Source organism: Cajanus cajan, chromosome 8, assembly GCF_000230855.2.
Source record: "Cajanus cajan strain Asha chromosome 8, NIPB_CcT2T_4, whole genome shotgun sequence".
NCBI lineage: Eukaryota > Viridiplantae > Streptophyta > Magnoliopsida > Fabales > Fabaceae > Cajanus > Cajanus cajan.
The window spans coordinates 46,693,381-46,709,989 of NC_138524.1; the positions used below are offsets into that span (position 1 = coordinate 46,693,381).

At 35.1% G+C, this 16,609-nt stretch overlaps 1 protein-coding gene across 1 annotated transcript; it reads right to left on the reverse strand.

Annotated features, from left to right (window-relative positions):
- Positions 1-5,055: 5,055 nt before the first annotated feature.
- Positions 5,056-9,026, reverse strand: LOC109804014 (uncharacterized). The gene is made up of 4 exons (XM_020365750.3): positions 8,868-9,026; positions 7,546-7,661; positions 6,684-6,974; positions 5,056-5,747 (listed from the first exon to the last, which is right to left on the reverse strand). Exons 2-4 carry the CDS (start codon positions 7,651-7,653, stop codon positions 5,163-5,165), a joined length of 984 nt encoding a protein of 327 aa, XP_020221339.1. The 5' UTR covers positions 7,654-7,661; positions 8,868-9,026; the 3' UTR covers positions 5,056-5,162.
- Between the last annotated feature and the right edge of the window lie 7,583 nt (positions 9,027-16,609).

The following is a 16,609-nucleotide window of genomic DNA, read 5'->3' on the forward strand; positions in this document are numbered from 1 at the left end:
GCAACATTTAATGCAATACCAAATGCATTAAATGAAAGGATCAAACTAGTCATGAACGACTATATCAACTTCAACGGACATATGCAACGAGAAAATTTCACAGGCCTATAAGTATGCAATAACCTCAAACCGAAAAAGGTAGGAAAAAAGCAACGAAAGAATGACTATAAGCATTGCCTTGAGCTTTTAACACTAAGCACCAAAAGTAATATCAAGCCCAAAAAAGATATAGAGAAATCAGAGATCAATTCTTCATAGTCAAATCTACAATGTATTATTGTATTCATCTCTGTAGTCTAAGGTGTTCCAAGTGTATCTTAGGAAGGAAACCTTAGTAAATGTTGTAACCTTATGTATCCTCTTTGTAAAGAGTAAACCACACACTCAGAATCTCTGTAAGACTAAGGTAGTAAAACCTTAGTGAGTGTAGAAACATATGTATCCTCTCTATGAGAGTAACCCATACACTCAAACTAAACTTGTCCAGCTAATATTGTAAAGCCTAAAAAGGCTAGGGAAAGAATACTTGTAGAAGCCTAGAGAGGCTAGTCAAAGAATACTCATTACTAGCCAAAAGTGGCTGATAAGAATATACTAGCATCGATGAGTGAAGCCGACAGGCCAGGAGGTGGTCGAGAATACTCACTGCTAGCCAGAAGTGGCTGATAAGAGAATACTAGCGCTGGTGAGTGAAACTGGTGGGCCAGGAATGATCAAGAATACTTGGGGAACCAGAAGTGGTTTAAGAATACTAGAGTTGGTGAGTGAAGCTAGCCAACCAAGAGTGGTTGAGAATACTCATGACCAGGAGTGGCCATGACCGGGAAGGTCTAGAATACTCAAGGCCTGGAGAGGTCGAGAATACTTGGACCAGGAGTGTTTCTGACCTGGGTGGTCCATAATATTTAATGCTAGCCTGAAGAGGCTGATAAGAAGATACTAGCGTTGATGAGTGAAGTCAACTGGCCAGAAGTGGTCAACAATACTTTTGTACTTGATTGCATATTTTAGTGGAACCCTTCATTTGAAGGAGACTGGACGTAGCTCAGTTTGAGCGAACCAGTATAAAAATACTTGCACTATTTTATTAAGCTTTAGACACATATCTTCATTGCTGATTAAACCTTTGTGAAAAACTTCATCCACCCAGAATCTCTTAGTGATAAATTTTTAGACGCAGACGCAAACTTTGCTTAATATATATTTGATTCACTAAAAAGTTTTATCTACTGCCTATCTTTGAATAAAACTATCTTGAAAAGGAAAATGCAAGAACCTTAATCATTATTGTTATATAAAACATTTTCCTTCAACAGTCGATAAATCGTTCAAACGCAGTGATCTTGTGTTAAGGGAATTTTGCATAACTGTCTGGTATTTAAAAGTGCATTGGACGAAGAACATTACTCTTGTGAAAATGGTTTTAAAATTTCTTCATACTCACATACATATTCAACCCCCCTTCTATGTGTTTCATGTCTAACTTCACAGAAGGCACTCTTTGCATGCTCGCCCATCTTTGGAGGAAGCGACCCTAACATTCTGCCACTCCAAGGATCAAGGATACAGACAAACCCATCTAGCCAAAGGAAGCGATGTGGAGGCCCCTACACGAAGAAGTGAAGAGAAGATTCGAATAAAATGTCTACTCCTTTACTTGTTTTTGGAAAAGTAATATCTAGTTATCCAAATGACAAGTAAAGAGGGGCAGTTGTAGACACCAAATTTTGTCTGAGCTGTCAAGATTAAGGACAAAGGATTGCTAGAACGATACGAGTGGCCCTCGAGGGCCCAATAGAGCACCTAAATAGACCAGGACAACACGAGAAGGCCCAAGAACCTCGAAATCCTAATTTTAGGCTCAAAACGGTCATTCCTAAACCCAAAACGATTGTTCCCAACTGGAAAATGGCCTATAACCCTAGTTGGGAACATGTCATTCTAAAGGCCCATTCCATGTGTAAATCCATGGGCCAGAACAGTCGTTCCAAGCTTGGTAACGGTTGTTCCAAGCTTGGGAACAACCATTCCAGGTCTCTAACACTCTATATAAACGAGTACGAGGCACGTACTTCCACACACTGCTCAATTGACCTAGTCCAAGCAGAAACTCTCTTTTCTCTCTTTTTAGTCTTTCTTGAGTATTTGTGAGGTTCTTGTAGAGCAAAAGGCTACCAAAACGCACCTTTGTAACAAGATTTGAGACTTCTTTCTTTTATAAAGCTTGCTTCGGAGGTATTTTTCAAAGTCTCTCTATTTCTTTCCTTGTATTTATTTAATTGATCTGTTCATAATATTATCTCCATCATGTAGACATTAAACATGTAATTAATAAATAAAAGGGGTAAACATTTAAATTATTGTTCCTCATTATGCTAAAATTGTCATAAGGTACCTAATTAGGGTGTTGTAGGATGCCTAATACCTTCCCTACACGTAACCGACTCCCAAACCCAATTCTGGCTATTAAGGCCATTGTTGATTTTTGAAAACCCTTTTCCTTTCTTTGACCTTTTAAGTAAAATGTCGATGACGACTCCTAATAATCTTTTCAAAAACCATTGGTGAAAGATTAATCTGATTTTCAGGCATTCCTTAACCGATGGGATTTCAAAATGGAAGTCAAAACCATTTGTGGGCAAGATCAAATTTTTTTGGGTTTTCACAATGATTTCATTACAATGGTGCTAGAATCACCCAAATAGGATGTGTATAACTCAAGTTATGATCAAATTAGTGAGCAAATATGAATCTATCAAAATTAGGCTAAAATACTGCAATTTTGTAATTTTAAAAAATAATAGATTGTAAAATCAATTCTTGAGGTCAACATAGAAGTTGTAGATAATTATCTTAGTTTTCTAATAAAATTAAGATGAACTTGTCATCATATGTATAACTCTAGATATCACGTTTAGACCACACAATATCATAGAAGCTCTAGATAAAAACATATAATTTGAGTTGTAATAATGAGTTATTTTATTCTTTAAGTACCTATATGTGATATGAGTAATGATAATATATAATGCTATGATGTGTGATGATGTTTAAGGTTCAGTGATGATGATGCTATGATTGGTTTGTGATGATAATGACATTATAATGATGAATGTTATAATATGTGATGAATGGATAATGAGGATGTATAGTGATGATATGTATATTAGATGATGTTGTTGACAACTTGATATATAAGGTGATGTTGATGGTAGTGATATGTTAAGCATGTAAGTCCAAGTTATGATTGACATTGATGTGATCCAAGCAGCGCTTGGTGTGTTGTGGTTAATTCCGGGGTTGCAATCTAGCAAGTCTCATTTAATAGTTGTTGTATATGTGATGTTGTAGTATTAATGGTGGAGTCCATGCATGCATTTATTATCACAAAATAATGTAAATCTTTGCAAGTAGACCTCAAAGGTCATCTACCTAGACCTTAGGGGTGTTATAGTTGGTAGCTTCTAACGGGAATGAAAGGTAATCATAACTAATTGTAATACTTTGATAAGAATTTGAGAGAGACGTCCCTTGGTTGAGGATGGATCAGGAGAGATCGATCACCAAAGATAAGGTGATCCTAACACCATAGATGGTGTGGTCCTATTCCATGACTCCTAGACTATCTTGAGTTGATGATGATGAATAGGAGATTGGTACCATATGTATATAGAATTAGGAGCATGCATTTTCACAAATCTATATGTTACAATTACAATTGATTGTTGTTGACGATAAATGAGTGAAACATAATTGATGTATTGAGTTGTGGTACCTTGGATGTGGAGATGAATATAAATGTGTATATAAAAGTTTGAATTATGATGTATTTCTGTTTAGCCATCCTTATGTCTTATATGTGTTACATATGGATGAAATGTCTTCTCACTATGTGTATGTTGTTGTTGTATGTGTTTTGGTTGATTGCACTTGTAGGCTTAAATCATGTACAAGAGGAAGAATTTAATGGAGGTGAAGTATGATGCTTCAACGGTTATTCTAAGATCTTGCTCTAATAGTATGATATCGGAGTTGGAAAATTTTATGTTTTTCTTTAATTTAATAGAGTTTATGTAAATGGGTGGTTTATGCCTTATTTTGATTATTTTAAGAGTTTAATCATGTTTTAGTTTAAAAGTTTTATTTATGAAATTTTTGTGAATTCTTTGACTAAAATCATTAAGATTAATTTGTTTTTATTAAAAATTTTTAATCTTTCAATGTATTTTTTTTATTATAATTTGGAGTAGAAGGGTGTCACAGTTACAACCGAGTGTGGATCCACAATGGATGCATGCTACTTTGACCATCATCACCTTTTACTTTGTACCATATCGAAATATGATGTCAATCTTAATTAGCATGTTGCCCATATATCATTTGCCATCTTTATTTCGGTTTGCAGATATCACCAAGTACTAAAAAGTTATAAACCATGGCTGAATGAAAGGACAATAAAATTGAATTTAAATTGTCTCCTATGAACACATGAACAATTCGCCTTTTTAAGGAGACCGGTCGGGGCGTGTTTAAAATAATCCAAAAGGAAAAGTAATCTTAAAGCTTTTGATGGAATATCTAACCAAGCAATAACAACTTTATCACACACACATCAATGATATAGATTTTACACCATCAATACAAATGTATTTGTCTAGTTTGTTTTGTGAATGGACATAACCCACACAACATTCCAGAACTGACAACTAATGACTAATCTGTTTTTACATGACTTTTGCTGACAAACATTACTTTAACACTATAGAAAAATCAATCCTAAGAGCACCAAATTGACCTTTGTCTTAGGACAAACCTTAAAACTATGGGATCAAGAGGCTTGGTTAAACTACGTTACTTTTCTACTTTGATTAGGAGCAAAAATATTACTTGGTTAGAACTTTGACCCAATAACTGCCATAAGCACAGATTTTATTATGCCAACACTACAAGGGTATATATTAATGCTTTTACTCTCATATTTACATGTGAACTTCATGTTACATGCGACACATTTTGTGAAATTTGAATCAGTTTCTAGCTTAGGTAAGAGAATACTAGTCACGTTAACCTTTTCTTTGTAACATTCCAGCAGTAAACATAATTTATTTACATTCATCCTCATAATCTAGATATTTTTCAGTTGGCCTATTAAGTCTGAAGTACTAACTGATGTCTAAAATTTCTATTATTTCAAAGTGCATCTGCATACTTGGAGGCTTATCAGCAAAATAATACCTTGCCAATACTTTTAATTTTGCCCCACTCTTAGGGGTTTCAGATTCAAGCAGATTCAGCATTTTGTCCTTTTCATTCAATATCCAGCCACGCTGCCTGTCACTCCATTGTCTCGGAGTTCCATGAAGGATAAAACGGAGTGGAGGAGCTCCTTGCATGAGCCTTTTAGAGATTCTCTCAAACACATCATGGTTAGTTAAGTATGCCCCAGCAGAGTTCAGACCAACATCAACATAATGAATCTCGCTGATGCTGTTCAGTAGGCCTTCCCTTGTTTTAGGTACCACATAAATCTCCTCAGATTCACTGAACTTTCTGTCCATAGGCTGCCCCATACTGGGTGAATTTGCATTAGATCCAATATCTGAGAAGCCAAGCTCAGTAACTATCTGGTTAAGCACAGTTCCACCTTTGCTAAAACCAAGGATGAATGTCTTAGGCTGAGAGAAACAAAAGGAAGGAGTGCAGCCAGACTTGGTATCTACCTGTGTCCCTAAAATGACTTTTTTTACCTGCATTACAAAAATTCAAAACATGGAAAGCATCCAGTGCAAGAAGTAATTACCAGTTGCATACACAAATAGGGACTGGTTTTACTATTGAAGAATCACATATGCGATATCTCCTGGCATGTAGCGTATTGGTGTCTTGTCAAATAATAGAATCATTAATTTAGAGAAGTTAGGAGATAGAACCTGACCAGCATATGGAATACACTTAATAAAGACTTTGTTTGGCTTATGTTTAGTAAGGTTAAATGATGAGAACGGCTAAGGATCAAGGTGGGAATTTAAATTGCAAGCTGTTTGCACGCCTGGAAGGCATGAATGAGGAGCGTGAGGTGTGAATTTTGTTAGAGGAAATTATCAAAAGTAGGGAGGGAAGAAGGGAAAGTAGGCAAAAATTGTTTACAAAGTTGTTTTAGACAGGGTTTGTCAATAAGACTGGGAATCTGTAACTGAGAGTCTAAATTTACTGTGGTTTTTCTTATTTTATTAGCTGTCTTCCATTCTCATTGTAAGGAGCTTGGCTCCATTTTACATCAATCAATAGAGTACCAATCAGTTGGTATCCATTAAAATGAAAAAAGTAATGAAGAACAAAATGAGATGCATACAGATAACAGAATTTTCTCCTTTTTATGAAGACCGGGAGGAGTTAAATTAATAAAAAGGAAGTATCATCAAGCTTAAGGCAAGGCTTTTCTGTTTTGACATAACATAGAATATTCAAACAAGGAAGTAGAGGCTTCCTCACAAGAACATCAATATCGGTTTATATTTTACACCATCAACACATTTTTCTCGCTTTGATTCTTGAGCAAAGCATTCAGAGCAAAAATATTACTTTGTTAGACCCAGTAACAGCCAGAAGTATGCACTATGCAGTTAGAGACACATAAAAATGTAGGATTCTAGCATATAAAGGAATGGGGGAACAGATCATACTTCTTCCAAGCAATTAGATAAGAGTGAGATAGTTGATGCAGACGCAGGGAATCCAACTGGATGGTATGACCTTGGCTCTCCATATTGATTCACGGATGGTATGAAGTCCTTATAGACAGCAAAAGGTCCATTAAAAACAGAAGCCTCAATAACCCAAGCATTGATGAAGGAACCAAATTTGGACACAACAATTTCAGATAGTTTCTGTAAATCTGATAGTCTCTCTATCACTGGGTTACCAGTCCCTTCAGCTCGATCACCACAGAAAAAGATGGCATTGGCTATAGGTACCTGTTACAAATTAGAAGAATCTCAAGTAAATAACGTTTTGGTGTGCAGAGGGAAACTGTGGTGTACATGTTTGAAGACATCCTTATCCATGAAAATGATACAGAAAATTTTGAATTAGAAGTTGACATTAAAATGTTCTATTTACATTTTCTAAATAGTGGAAACCTTTTTACATAAATCCCATAGTACACAAAATTCAACTACAGTTCAGGTAATAACCAAAAGAAGCCAATCCACGAGAAATAAATGTTCATCATTCATTACTTACAATGAGTACCAAATGATGAACTGATTTCTTCTCATGCACACAAAAAGACATTATTAAGCCATGATATGATTCCATTTTCAGCAACTCCATTACTAACAGAAACTCAAATAACATGCATCCATTTTATTTCATGACTTTTTACTTTTGTAAAATACAATGCCAAGCTACATACTAAAGCTAAAAATGCATAATTAAAAGACTATGATAGTTATAGTAAGACAACTGATCCACTTTTGGTTTGGTTGATGTGAAGTAAAATATTGTTATTTATAAGCAATGGAATCAACTTCGAAATTAACTTACACGCAGAGTTCTGGTTTCAGGAGAAAGGCAGAGAGATGCACCAACTCTATGGAATGTCCTGCTGTTAGGATGCAGTGGGACTCTCAAAACTCCACTCCAGCGTTCCATTTATAAGTCTATACAGAATGTTTGGCATCAAACACAGTGAATATTGGAAGTTGAATGTATTGCAAATAGGGGCATCAGACTGACAAGTCCAAATATCCATGATAGACATCAAGAGAAGTTCATTTCAGACATCTTTTATGATTTATAAACGTTCCTATTGTCATTCTTTATTCTTTATAACATTAAAAAAAAAAAAAAATCATCACATTCTGAAATGGCAATAAAACGATATTCCTCTAAAATCATAGCGACCTTGCACTTCAACCCAAGAAGCAGCATTCAACCACAAGTTTAATGCTTTTAAACTACTACATCAGTACCTAATTACCAAAATCAAGAAAAGTTATTAATTTAGTTGTTAAAAATAAATTTGTCCTATTTATATTTTTTTTCTTCTAAAACTACAGTTTATATTAGTTCTCTTTCTTAATTAATACTTACATATTTTCTAACCAATTAGAATGCATGCTTTTAAAAAAGTTTATAGTTAATGCATTTTAACAAATTAATAAAACACACTTTAATTAAGAGTATTTTAATCTAAAATAATTAATATATGAGACATATGAATTGGATTTTCTATAAAAGAACAAATAACTATTATAAGTTGGATCATTTCTTTTGCACATTTTGCCTTCAAAGAATTTCTTTAGCAAATTTTGCCCCTTATTTTGCAAAATGTCGCAAATTTTTCCAATATGTACTTCAACCGTCACAATTAAGACAATTTTCCCCTAGTTTAAAGGAATAATAACTGCTACAAAATTGTCTTAATTGTAGTCATTTAAGTAATTAGAGATAAAATTCAAAATAAAAAAGAATTAGGAGAAAAAATGTGAAAATTTTTAACTTTTGAAGAAAAAAGTGCAATTAATCCAATTAAATTTAAAAGGTATTTGTTATTTTCCAAAAAGAAAAAACAAATCCAAAAACATTACATCTCTGAGCGTAACTGCAGTTCAACTATGACTCCGGGGTTTAACTTTGTCGGTTTTAATCATAGGGGAAACCAAAAAAACACGATAAACAATGAATTAAAAAAAAAATAGGGACCATATAGGGAACACGACCATATCAAGATATAAGCCAGCAAATCACATCTAGGACCAAATTGTCAACAAATAGAACTGAGAGCATAAACTTCTGAGAAACCATGAAATTTCAACAAAAAATCAAAACGAAATCAGTCACAGAAAATAAAGGATGCCACTCACTACGATTTTCTTCGTCATCTGATTGCCATGACTGCGTTTCTTCCCTTGCTCACGTGTGCGGGTTCTTCACTGGCGATGAGTTTTAGAACATCTAAAGAAAATAGGAGACATCCTGCGTATAAAAATAAAGTAACGGGTTTTGAATTTTGATATTTTAATGGTTTAATTGCATCTTGGTTTAATAATTTCATAAATTTCAACTTTTATTTTTATAATTAAAAATCATTTACGATTTATCTATACCTTTATATTTTTTTTTATCATTATATAAAGGAGATATTTTTTATAATAACTAGCTGGCTGAGACATTTCGTATCTCTATATGTATTTTATCTTAGAATTTAAAAATAATTCATCTACGATTTTTAGCTTCATTACAATTTATGAAAGAAATTAAATGTCATTTTGTTATTATTTTTAGTTAACATTAACATGAAATAAAACATATATGATAATTAATAAATAATTAAATTGAATAATCTCATACCTTTCGAGAATAAATTTCAATTCTTTATAGAATATATCATCCATAATTTCTTAAAAATTACAAAAATAAATAATCAAATATCATGTAATAATATATGATATTTAACATTTCATGTAATTTTTTTATAGTTTATGAAAGAAATAACCACAACCTCGAAAATGAAGATATTTTTATTTTGCATGAAAGTTGTTAATATGAATGGTATTACTCAATCTTGCATTTTTAAGTGTCCTAATATTATGAAAATATGAATTAAAATTGATTTAAAAGAAGAAACGTTACAAATATGTTTTTATTTCTATCAAATTGTCACGTACAAAATATTTTCATAATCATATTATTATATTACCTTTCTAATTTTTGATACAACATTTCTTTTTTCACCATTTTCCAAAGTGGAGTTTTATTTACTATTACTGTAGAACTCCATCTAATAGAATATGCTTTTAAATGGTGAACCTGTAACAAAGAAGTTTAAAATTAATTAAATAAGCAATAACAAAATATGAAGATGTCACGTTTAAATTAAATTTAACCTTGTTGTCAACGAGGGAGATTGTTAAAAGTGAATATTGGTCCCTCCAAATATTTCATTACTTTTGAAACTCACCCTCCTAGTAAATATAAGTAATATTATGAAAAATAGATTATAATAAATTTTTATAATAAAAAGTAAATAAATATGTTATCATTTACCTATTTGTTAAAATACATGTTCAAATTCTTTCTATTAATCTCTTCTTATAATCGGAAGATCTCTTTTAATCTTAATTTGACTGTATAAAAAAAATATGAAATAAGTTTTAATTTTTTCATATCATCCTCAAATATTAAGCTAAATCCATAAATATTATAAATTAAAAAGGGCAACACTTAATTTTGAGATAACAAAATTTTTTTGAAAACAATATTTTTTGTAAAGTTTCCATCTTCCCCTTCAAGTTTTCCTTTTTTAATAAGAATTTTCATTGGGGCTTGAGAAACACTTCTTGACAAAGTAACATATAATTGACCATGACTAAAACCATGTCGTGGAAGATAAATCCCAATGTTGGGTATTGTTTGTCCCTGTGACATATTTATGGTAATTGAAAAACTTAGTTTCATAGGAGATTGTTTCCTAATAAGCACAAAGGGAAGTCTTGCACTCTCTATTATCTTATATTTAATCTTGGGAAGAAAAACTCTCTTTCCATCATTATGACCTGTTAGGATTTCAACATCCAACATATTCATAAAGAATCCATGACATAGTAACCTTGTTCCATTACATAACCAAACTTTAGGGTCTATGTTTCGTAACAACATCAATGATGCACCTTTTTTAAGCTTCAAATTATGTGGTGGAAAACTACCTGGAGTAATAGAGTGCAAGTATTATTGTTTATATAAGTTGTGTGTTTCTCCTTCAACCTCATCAAATGATAACAAATCACGCTCTTCTCCTGAGAAATGACTGATGATAATGTCATTAAGTTTTTTAGCATCCTTATTTTTTATTGTTAGTATGGCTCTTTCTACCATATAAGATGCATCCCATGTATGAGATTCCAATTGGGGAAAATGTACCATGAATAAGTTTTTGCATTGAATTTTCTCTTTCCCATGTTATTTCAATTTGGCGGGGTACTTTTTCCATATCACCACATTTGGTAGGTTCAATACCATCTCCAATGCGCATTAGGTATTCTACAAAATTATGATCTTACAATGATCGCATGTTTTGTCTCAAATGTAAAACCTTTGTGATAGGCCATAAATGAGACTTAACAATACATGCATATATCATTTGTGCCTAAGTACCCTTTTGAACAAGAGGAAGTACTTGGTGAAAATCCCTTCCCAATATCATAATTTTACTACCAAATGGAGCATAACAATCTAGAATATCCTTTAATGATCTGTCTAATGCTTCCAAAGCATATCTATTTTTCATAGGTGCTTTATTCTAAATGATTGTTGTTGTTTCTCTAATTAGTTTCGGAAGATCAGAATGTTTACTTATTGAACAAAATGAATCTACCTTTACATTGATTGGTATCATAAATTGAGAATGTGCAGTTTTACCATCAGGTAATAATGTTGCAACTATATTAGATGAGGCAAATGCTAAAACAATTTGACCTTTGCTTCTCAATTTTGCAATTAAAGTGCAATAAAGGAATGTTTTACCTATCCTTCCTAGTCTATCCACAAAAAAGGACTTGACTTTGTTTATTATTGATAACATCCATAATGGTATTGAATGCAATTAATTGATCATTATTTAACTTATGTATAGATTCCACATCTTCATTATCTACTTGGATGGATAATTGTCGCAACCCAAAAATTTCCAATCTTACGACCTATGGTTTAGACATCCTTTTGAAAATCTCATCAATTAAGGAATGCCCGGACGCCAAACTAATCCTTAATCAATAGTTTTTGAAAATAGGTTCATGGAGTCGCCACCAATGTTTTACTCAAAACATTGGAAAGAGAAAAGGTTTTTAAAGGTTCAATAATGGCCTTGATAACCAGAATTGGGTTCGGGGGTCGGTTACGTGTAGGGAAGGTATTAAGCACCCCTACAATTCCCTCAATTGGTACCCTATGATGAAGTTAATGTGATAAAAATTAATAAATTAAATACTAGATCCCCTTTATTAATATTTATTTACATTCTATAAATTTAAATTACACAATTGACTCTAAAATGTCTACATGATTGCTTTTATTATAACAAGATTTATCAAAGATAAGAAATAAAAGGAAGAGAAGAAGATTGACTGAAATACCTCTTGAAGGAGCTCTATTGAATCTTCAAATATGGAGATTTTTAGGGGCTTTTTGGCAACCTTTCACAATACAATAAGCCTCACAAAACTCAAGAAATACAATAGGAGGGAGAGAGAGAAATTTCAAGCTCTAAGGAGTCTTGGACGAAATTTTGTGGCCCTGAGAACTGTGCCCGAGCTGTCTATTTATAGACATTAAAAAGTTTCCAGAATGGCCCTTTCCAAAATCAGAACGGCCTGTTCTGGATCCGACCGTTCTGTGTTAATTTTGTAACTGGAACGGCCCGTTCTGAAACTAGAACGACCCGTTCTAGATATGAGGTTAACACATAATTGACTAGGCTGGAACGACCCATTCCAAACTAAGGTTTTAGGCCTTTTTGTAACTTGGAACGGCCCGTTCCAGTGTAGGAACGACCCATTCCAGTTTTGGGAATGACCAGTTCCAGTTTAGGAACGGCCCGTTCTAGTTTTGGGAACGGCTCGTTCCAATTTAGGCACGACCCGTTCCAGTTGAGGAACGACCCGATCCAAACTTAGATTTTAGGCCTTTTTATGGACTTGGAACAGCGCGTTCCAGTTTTGCAATAGCTCGTTCTAGGCTACTAAAACCAGCTTGTTTGGGCTTTTAGGCCCTCTGATGTCATGTCCTGTTGCTTTCATGCTTCGGAAGCTCCTTTCCTTGATAATAGACGTCCATTTCATTGCTTTTGTAGGTCCGGACGAAATTGGGTGTCTACAACTTCCCCTCTTTACTTGTCCTTTAGAATGGTTATGTGTTGCTTTTCCAAAGGCAAGTAAAAACGTAGACATTTCGTCTAGGTCTTCTCTCTATCTCTTTGTGTAGGCGCTTCTGCGTTGCTTCCCTTGGATAGGTGTATTTGCTTGTATCCTTGCCCTTTAGAGCAGCTGAGTGATGGGTTGCGTATTCTATTGGGTAATAAGGGTGACAAACTATACACTTGGTCTTCAGTCTTCAAGTAGATGCTCCATGCCATGGCTCTAATTACTTCTCTTGGATAGTGAGGTGGAGATTCGGGTCTTCAATCTTGTTTTGACATTAGATGCCTCCACGTTGTTTCTTTCAGGTAGATGGTGTTTACCGGTATCCTTACCATTTGGGGCAACTGAATGTCCGGTATGCCCCGTTGGGTGTTCAAGGATGGCAAACTTGTACCGCCTAGGCTTCGAGATCCATGTGAATATTCCATGTCGCTTCTTTTGTTGCTACGTCCAAATCTTCCTTTTCGCTTCACCAGTCTAGATGCCCCCACATTCCTTTGGGTAAATGGTGTTTACCTGTTTCCTTGTCCCTAATAAGAGCAACTGAGTGTTGGTTTGAATGCTCCATCGGGTGATAAGGATGGTAAACTTGTACCATATAGGCTTCTAGCTTGATTTCGATGCATCCTACTGCTTCCGCTTGCTTCATGGTAGTGTGTTCCTTTATTTGTAGCTTGTTGAAGAAGGAGTATATTCTGAGCTCAGCCTCTCTAGGCTGGACTGATATTTAGGGCTTCAGCCAGCCCACTACTAGTTCGAAGGCCAGGTAACCCTCTTTGTTGTTGTAGTATTTTCGTAGCTCATCCTCTCTAGGCTGGACTGATATTTTAAGGCTTCAACTGACCCACTACTAGTTCTAAGGTCAGGTAACCCTCTTTGTTGTTGTAGTATTTTCGTAGCTCAACCTCTCCAGGCTGGACTGATATTTTAAGGCTTCAGCCGACCCATTCTAAGGTTAGGTAACCCTCTTTGTTGTTGTAGTATTTTCGTAGCTCAGCCTCTCCAAGCTAGACTGATATTTCAGCCGGCCCACTACTAAGGTCAGGTAACCCTCTTTGTTGTTGAAGTAGTTTTGTAGCTCAGCTTCTCCAAGCTGGACTGATATTTTAAGGCTTCAGCCAACCCACTGCTAAGGTTAGGTAACCCTCTTTGTTGTTTAAGTAGTTTCGTAGCTCATCCTCTCCAAGCTGGACTGATATTTTAAGGCTTCAGGCGACCCACTATTAAGGTCAGGTAACCATCTTTTTTGTTGAAGTAGTTTCGTAGCTCAGCCTCTCCAAGCAGGACTGATATTTTAAGGCTTCAGCCGGACCACTACTAAGGTCAGGTAACCCTCTTTGATCTTGTACTAGTTTTTGGGATCTAGCAACCCTTTTTGTGCTTGTGCTTGATGTATTCTTATTGGCGTTGTGGGATGGAAGACTGCCCCCAGGTGGATGGGCAGGAGATGTTTGATGTGCCCCTGTGTTGGTGGGCAGAGAAGTGGATGGTTGGTAGGGATTCTAGTGTTGCCCTTGCCACGTGAGTATTCTAATGCCTCTCCAGGCATCTGCTTGTGATAGGTTTTTTTTTTTTCTGAACTTTATTTTCTTAGCTTTGGGTTTTTTATGATTGAAGCTTGCCTTTTTTTGCTATTTTTTTTAAATGCTTCGGCTTTTTCAACATTTACGAAGCTTGCCTTTTTCTCATGTTTTTTGCTCTTTATTGTCATCATTGGTTGATGGATCTATTCCCATGATGTTATTCGTTGAATCTTTATTGATAAGTATTATTTTGGAAGCCACTCCTGGCTTTGGTAAGGAAACCATTCCTGATCTTGGCATTCTCTTGAATCATCCTTCATTTGATTGAGAAGTGAGGCGTGATGGACTCTTTCTGCTTACAGACTTGTTTATTTGGTTGATTCCATTCTATTCCACTGTTGATATGTCTTGCTTAGTGGGCACATAAAATCGCTTAGGGTTGCCATTGGACATCATTCGGCTCATGCTTGGCTATTTAGCTTTTACGAGTTCCTTGTGCTGATGACTCCTTTGACCCATAGGAAGTAGAATGCATGGATGTATGGATGCAATGAAAATGCAAGACAGGAATGATTTTATTATTTATTCCCTTTTTTTTAAGTAACGCCCTTTCATATGCCCCTACCTCATATGCATGCGATGCAATTTATGCTCATGTGTTTGTTCCTAAAAATGCAATTCTTTTTTTTTTCTTTTTTTTATGTTGGGAAATTAACTTGTACGCGTTAAGGTTAATGATGACGATTCCTTTTTATCCATGCCATTTTTGATTATTGTCGGGATGTGTTCCTTTGAACCCAAGCTTTTAGTGGCTCATTGATTATCCAGTCGATGTGTAGTCAAGCGTCTCCCAACTCCGTTCGGGGACATCTCGATCTTTCCTCTGTGAGTATTCATTGTGCATTCTTCGTGTATATTTTTGGTACCATTTTAATGCCATAAGGGTCAAGAGAAAAGAAAGAAGGGATGCTTGTATTTTTTCAGAAGGGTTGTTAGAATGAATATTTTTTCCAAAAGGGTTTTTTAGAAGAATGGTTGGCCAAGGTGAGCTTTGGTGTTTAGGGTTATTAAACAAAATGTATTTACTACAAGAAAGTTATCGTTGTGTTTTAATCTTTTTGGAAAGTGGAGTGATGACTTGGGCTTGTGCTCTGGTTGAATGATCCCTCCTGAGCCGCCTTTTGGTTTTCAACTCAGGTCTCTACTTTAACGTCCTAACTTTTGCCTAGGTCACTTTGGATGTGTTTCCTAGCAGACATTTTTCTTTTGATCCTTACTTTTTCGTAGGTTTCCCTTTTCGATTGTGAGCCCCTAGTAGATCTTGCCCTAATTTTGCGTAGCCCCCCTTAGTGGTTTCTATCGGACTTTCATTTTTGCAGCGTTTGAACGGGACACCCTATTTTTATTAAACCCAGTCATGTTTGGATTCCTGATTGTTCCTTTGTTATCCTTTCCATGCTATTATTGAGTAACATCTTTGTCGCAAATACATCTTGTTTATTAAGGGTTAATGGATGAGGCCTAGAGTGAATATTTAAAGGGAGAAGAGAAATGAAAGAATGTTATGGCATTTAAAACAGTACTTCCAATTTACACGTGCCCCTTTAACAAAGCTCAGAGGCCTGGGCATGCCCCGAGTTCGTGATTCGTACACAGAGAGATTAACCGAGGTTGCCCCCTAGAGAGGCATGGTTGACAATGGGTTGAACTACGTTAGGAACACATTCCCACTTGCTTGAATGTGGCTGTTTCAACTTTGGAGTGAAACCTTTATGAATTCTTGCTTTCTAAAGGGAATACTCAAGCCGCCTTTCGATTTTCAACTTGAGCAGGCATTGCTTTTTTATGTATATATATATATATCCCTAACTTTTGCATAGGATGTATCCTATCAGGATTTTGATTCCTTTACCCTAATTTTTTCCTAAGACGCCCTTTACGGGTTTTCGTCCTAGCGGGTTTTTGTCATGCAATGCCTTTATTCTTCAATTGGATTTCGTCTTATAATTCCCTAGAAGCAAGGATTCATCCATTCTTGATCATTCCTCTTATCCCAACAGTTGTCATTTCTGCATGGGGAACTCTCGATGTTCGAATCATCAATTTGGGGGTGTTATGCCCCCTAGTATTCTTGCGTAATTACTGGTTTTTTAAGTGCTTCCAATTTGA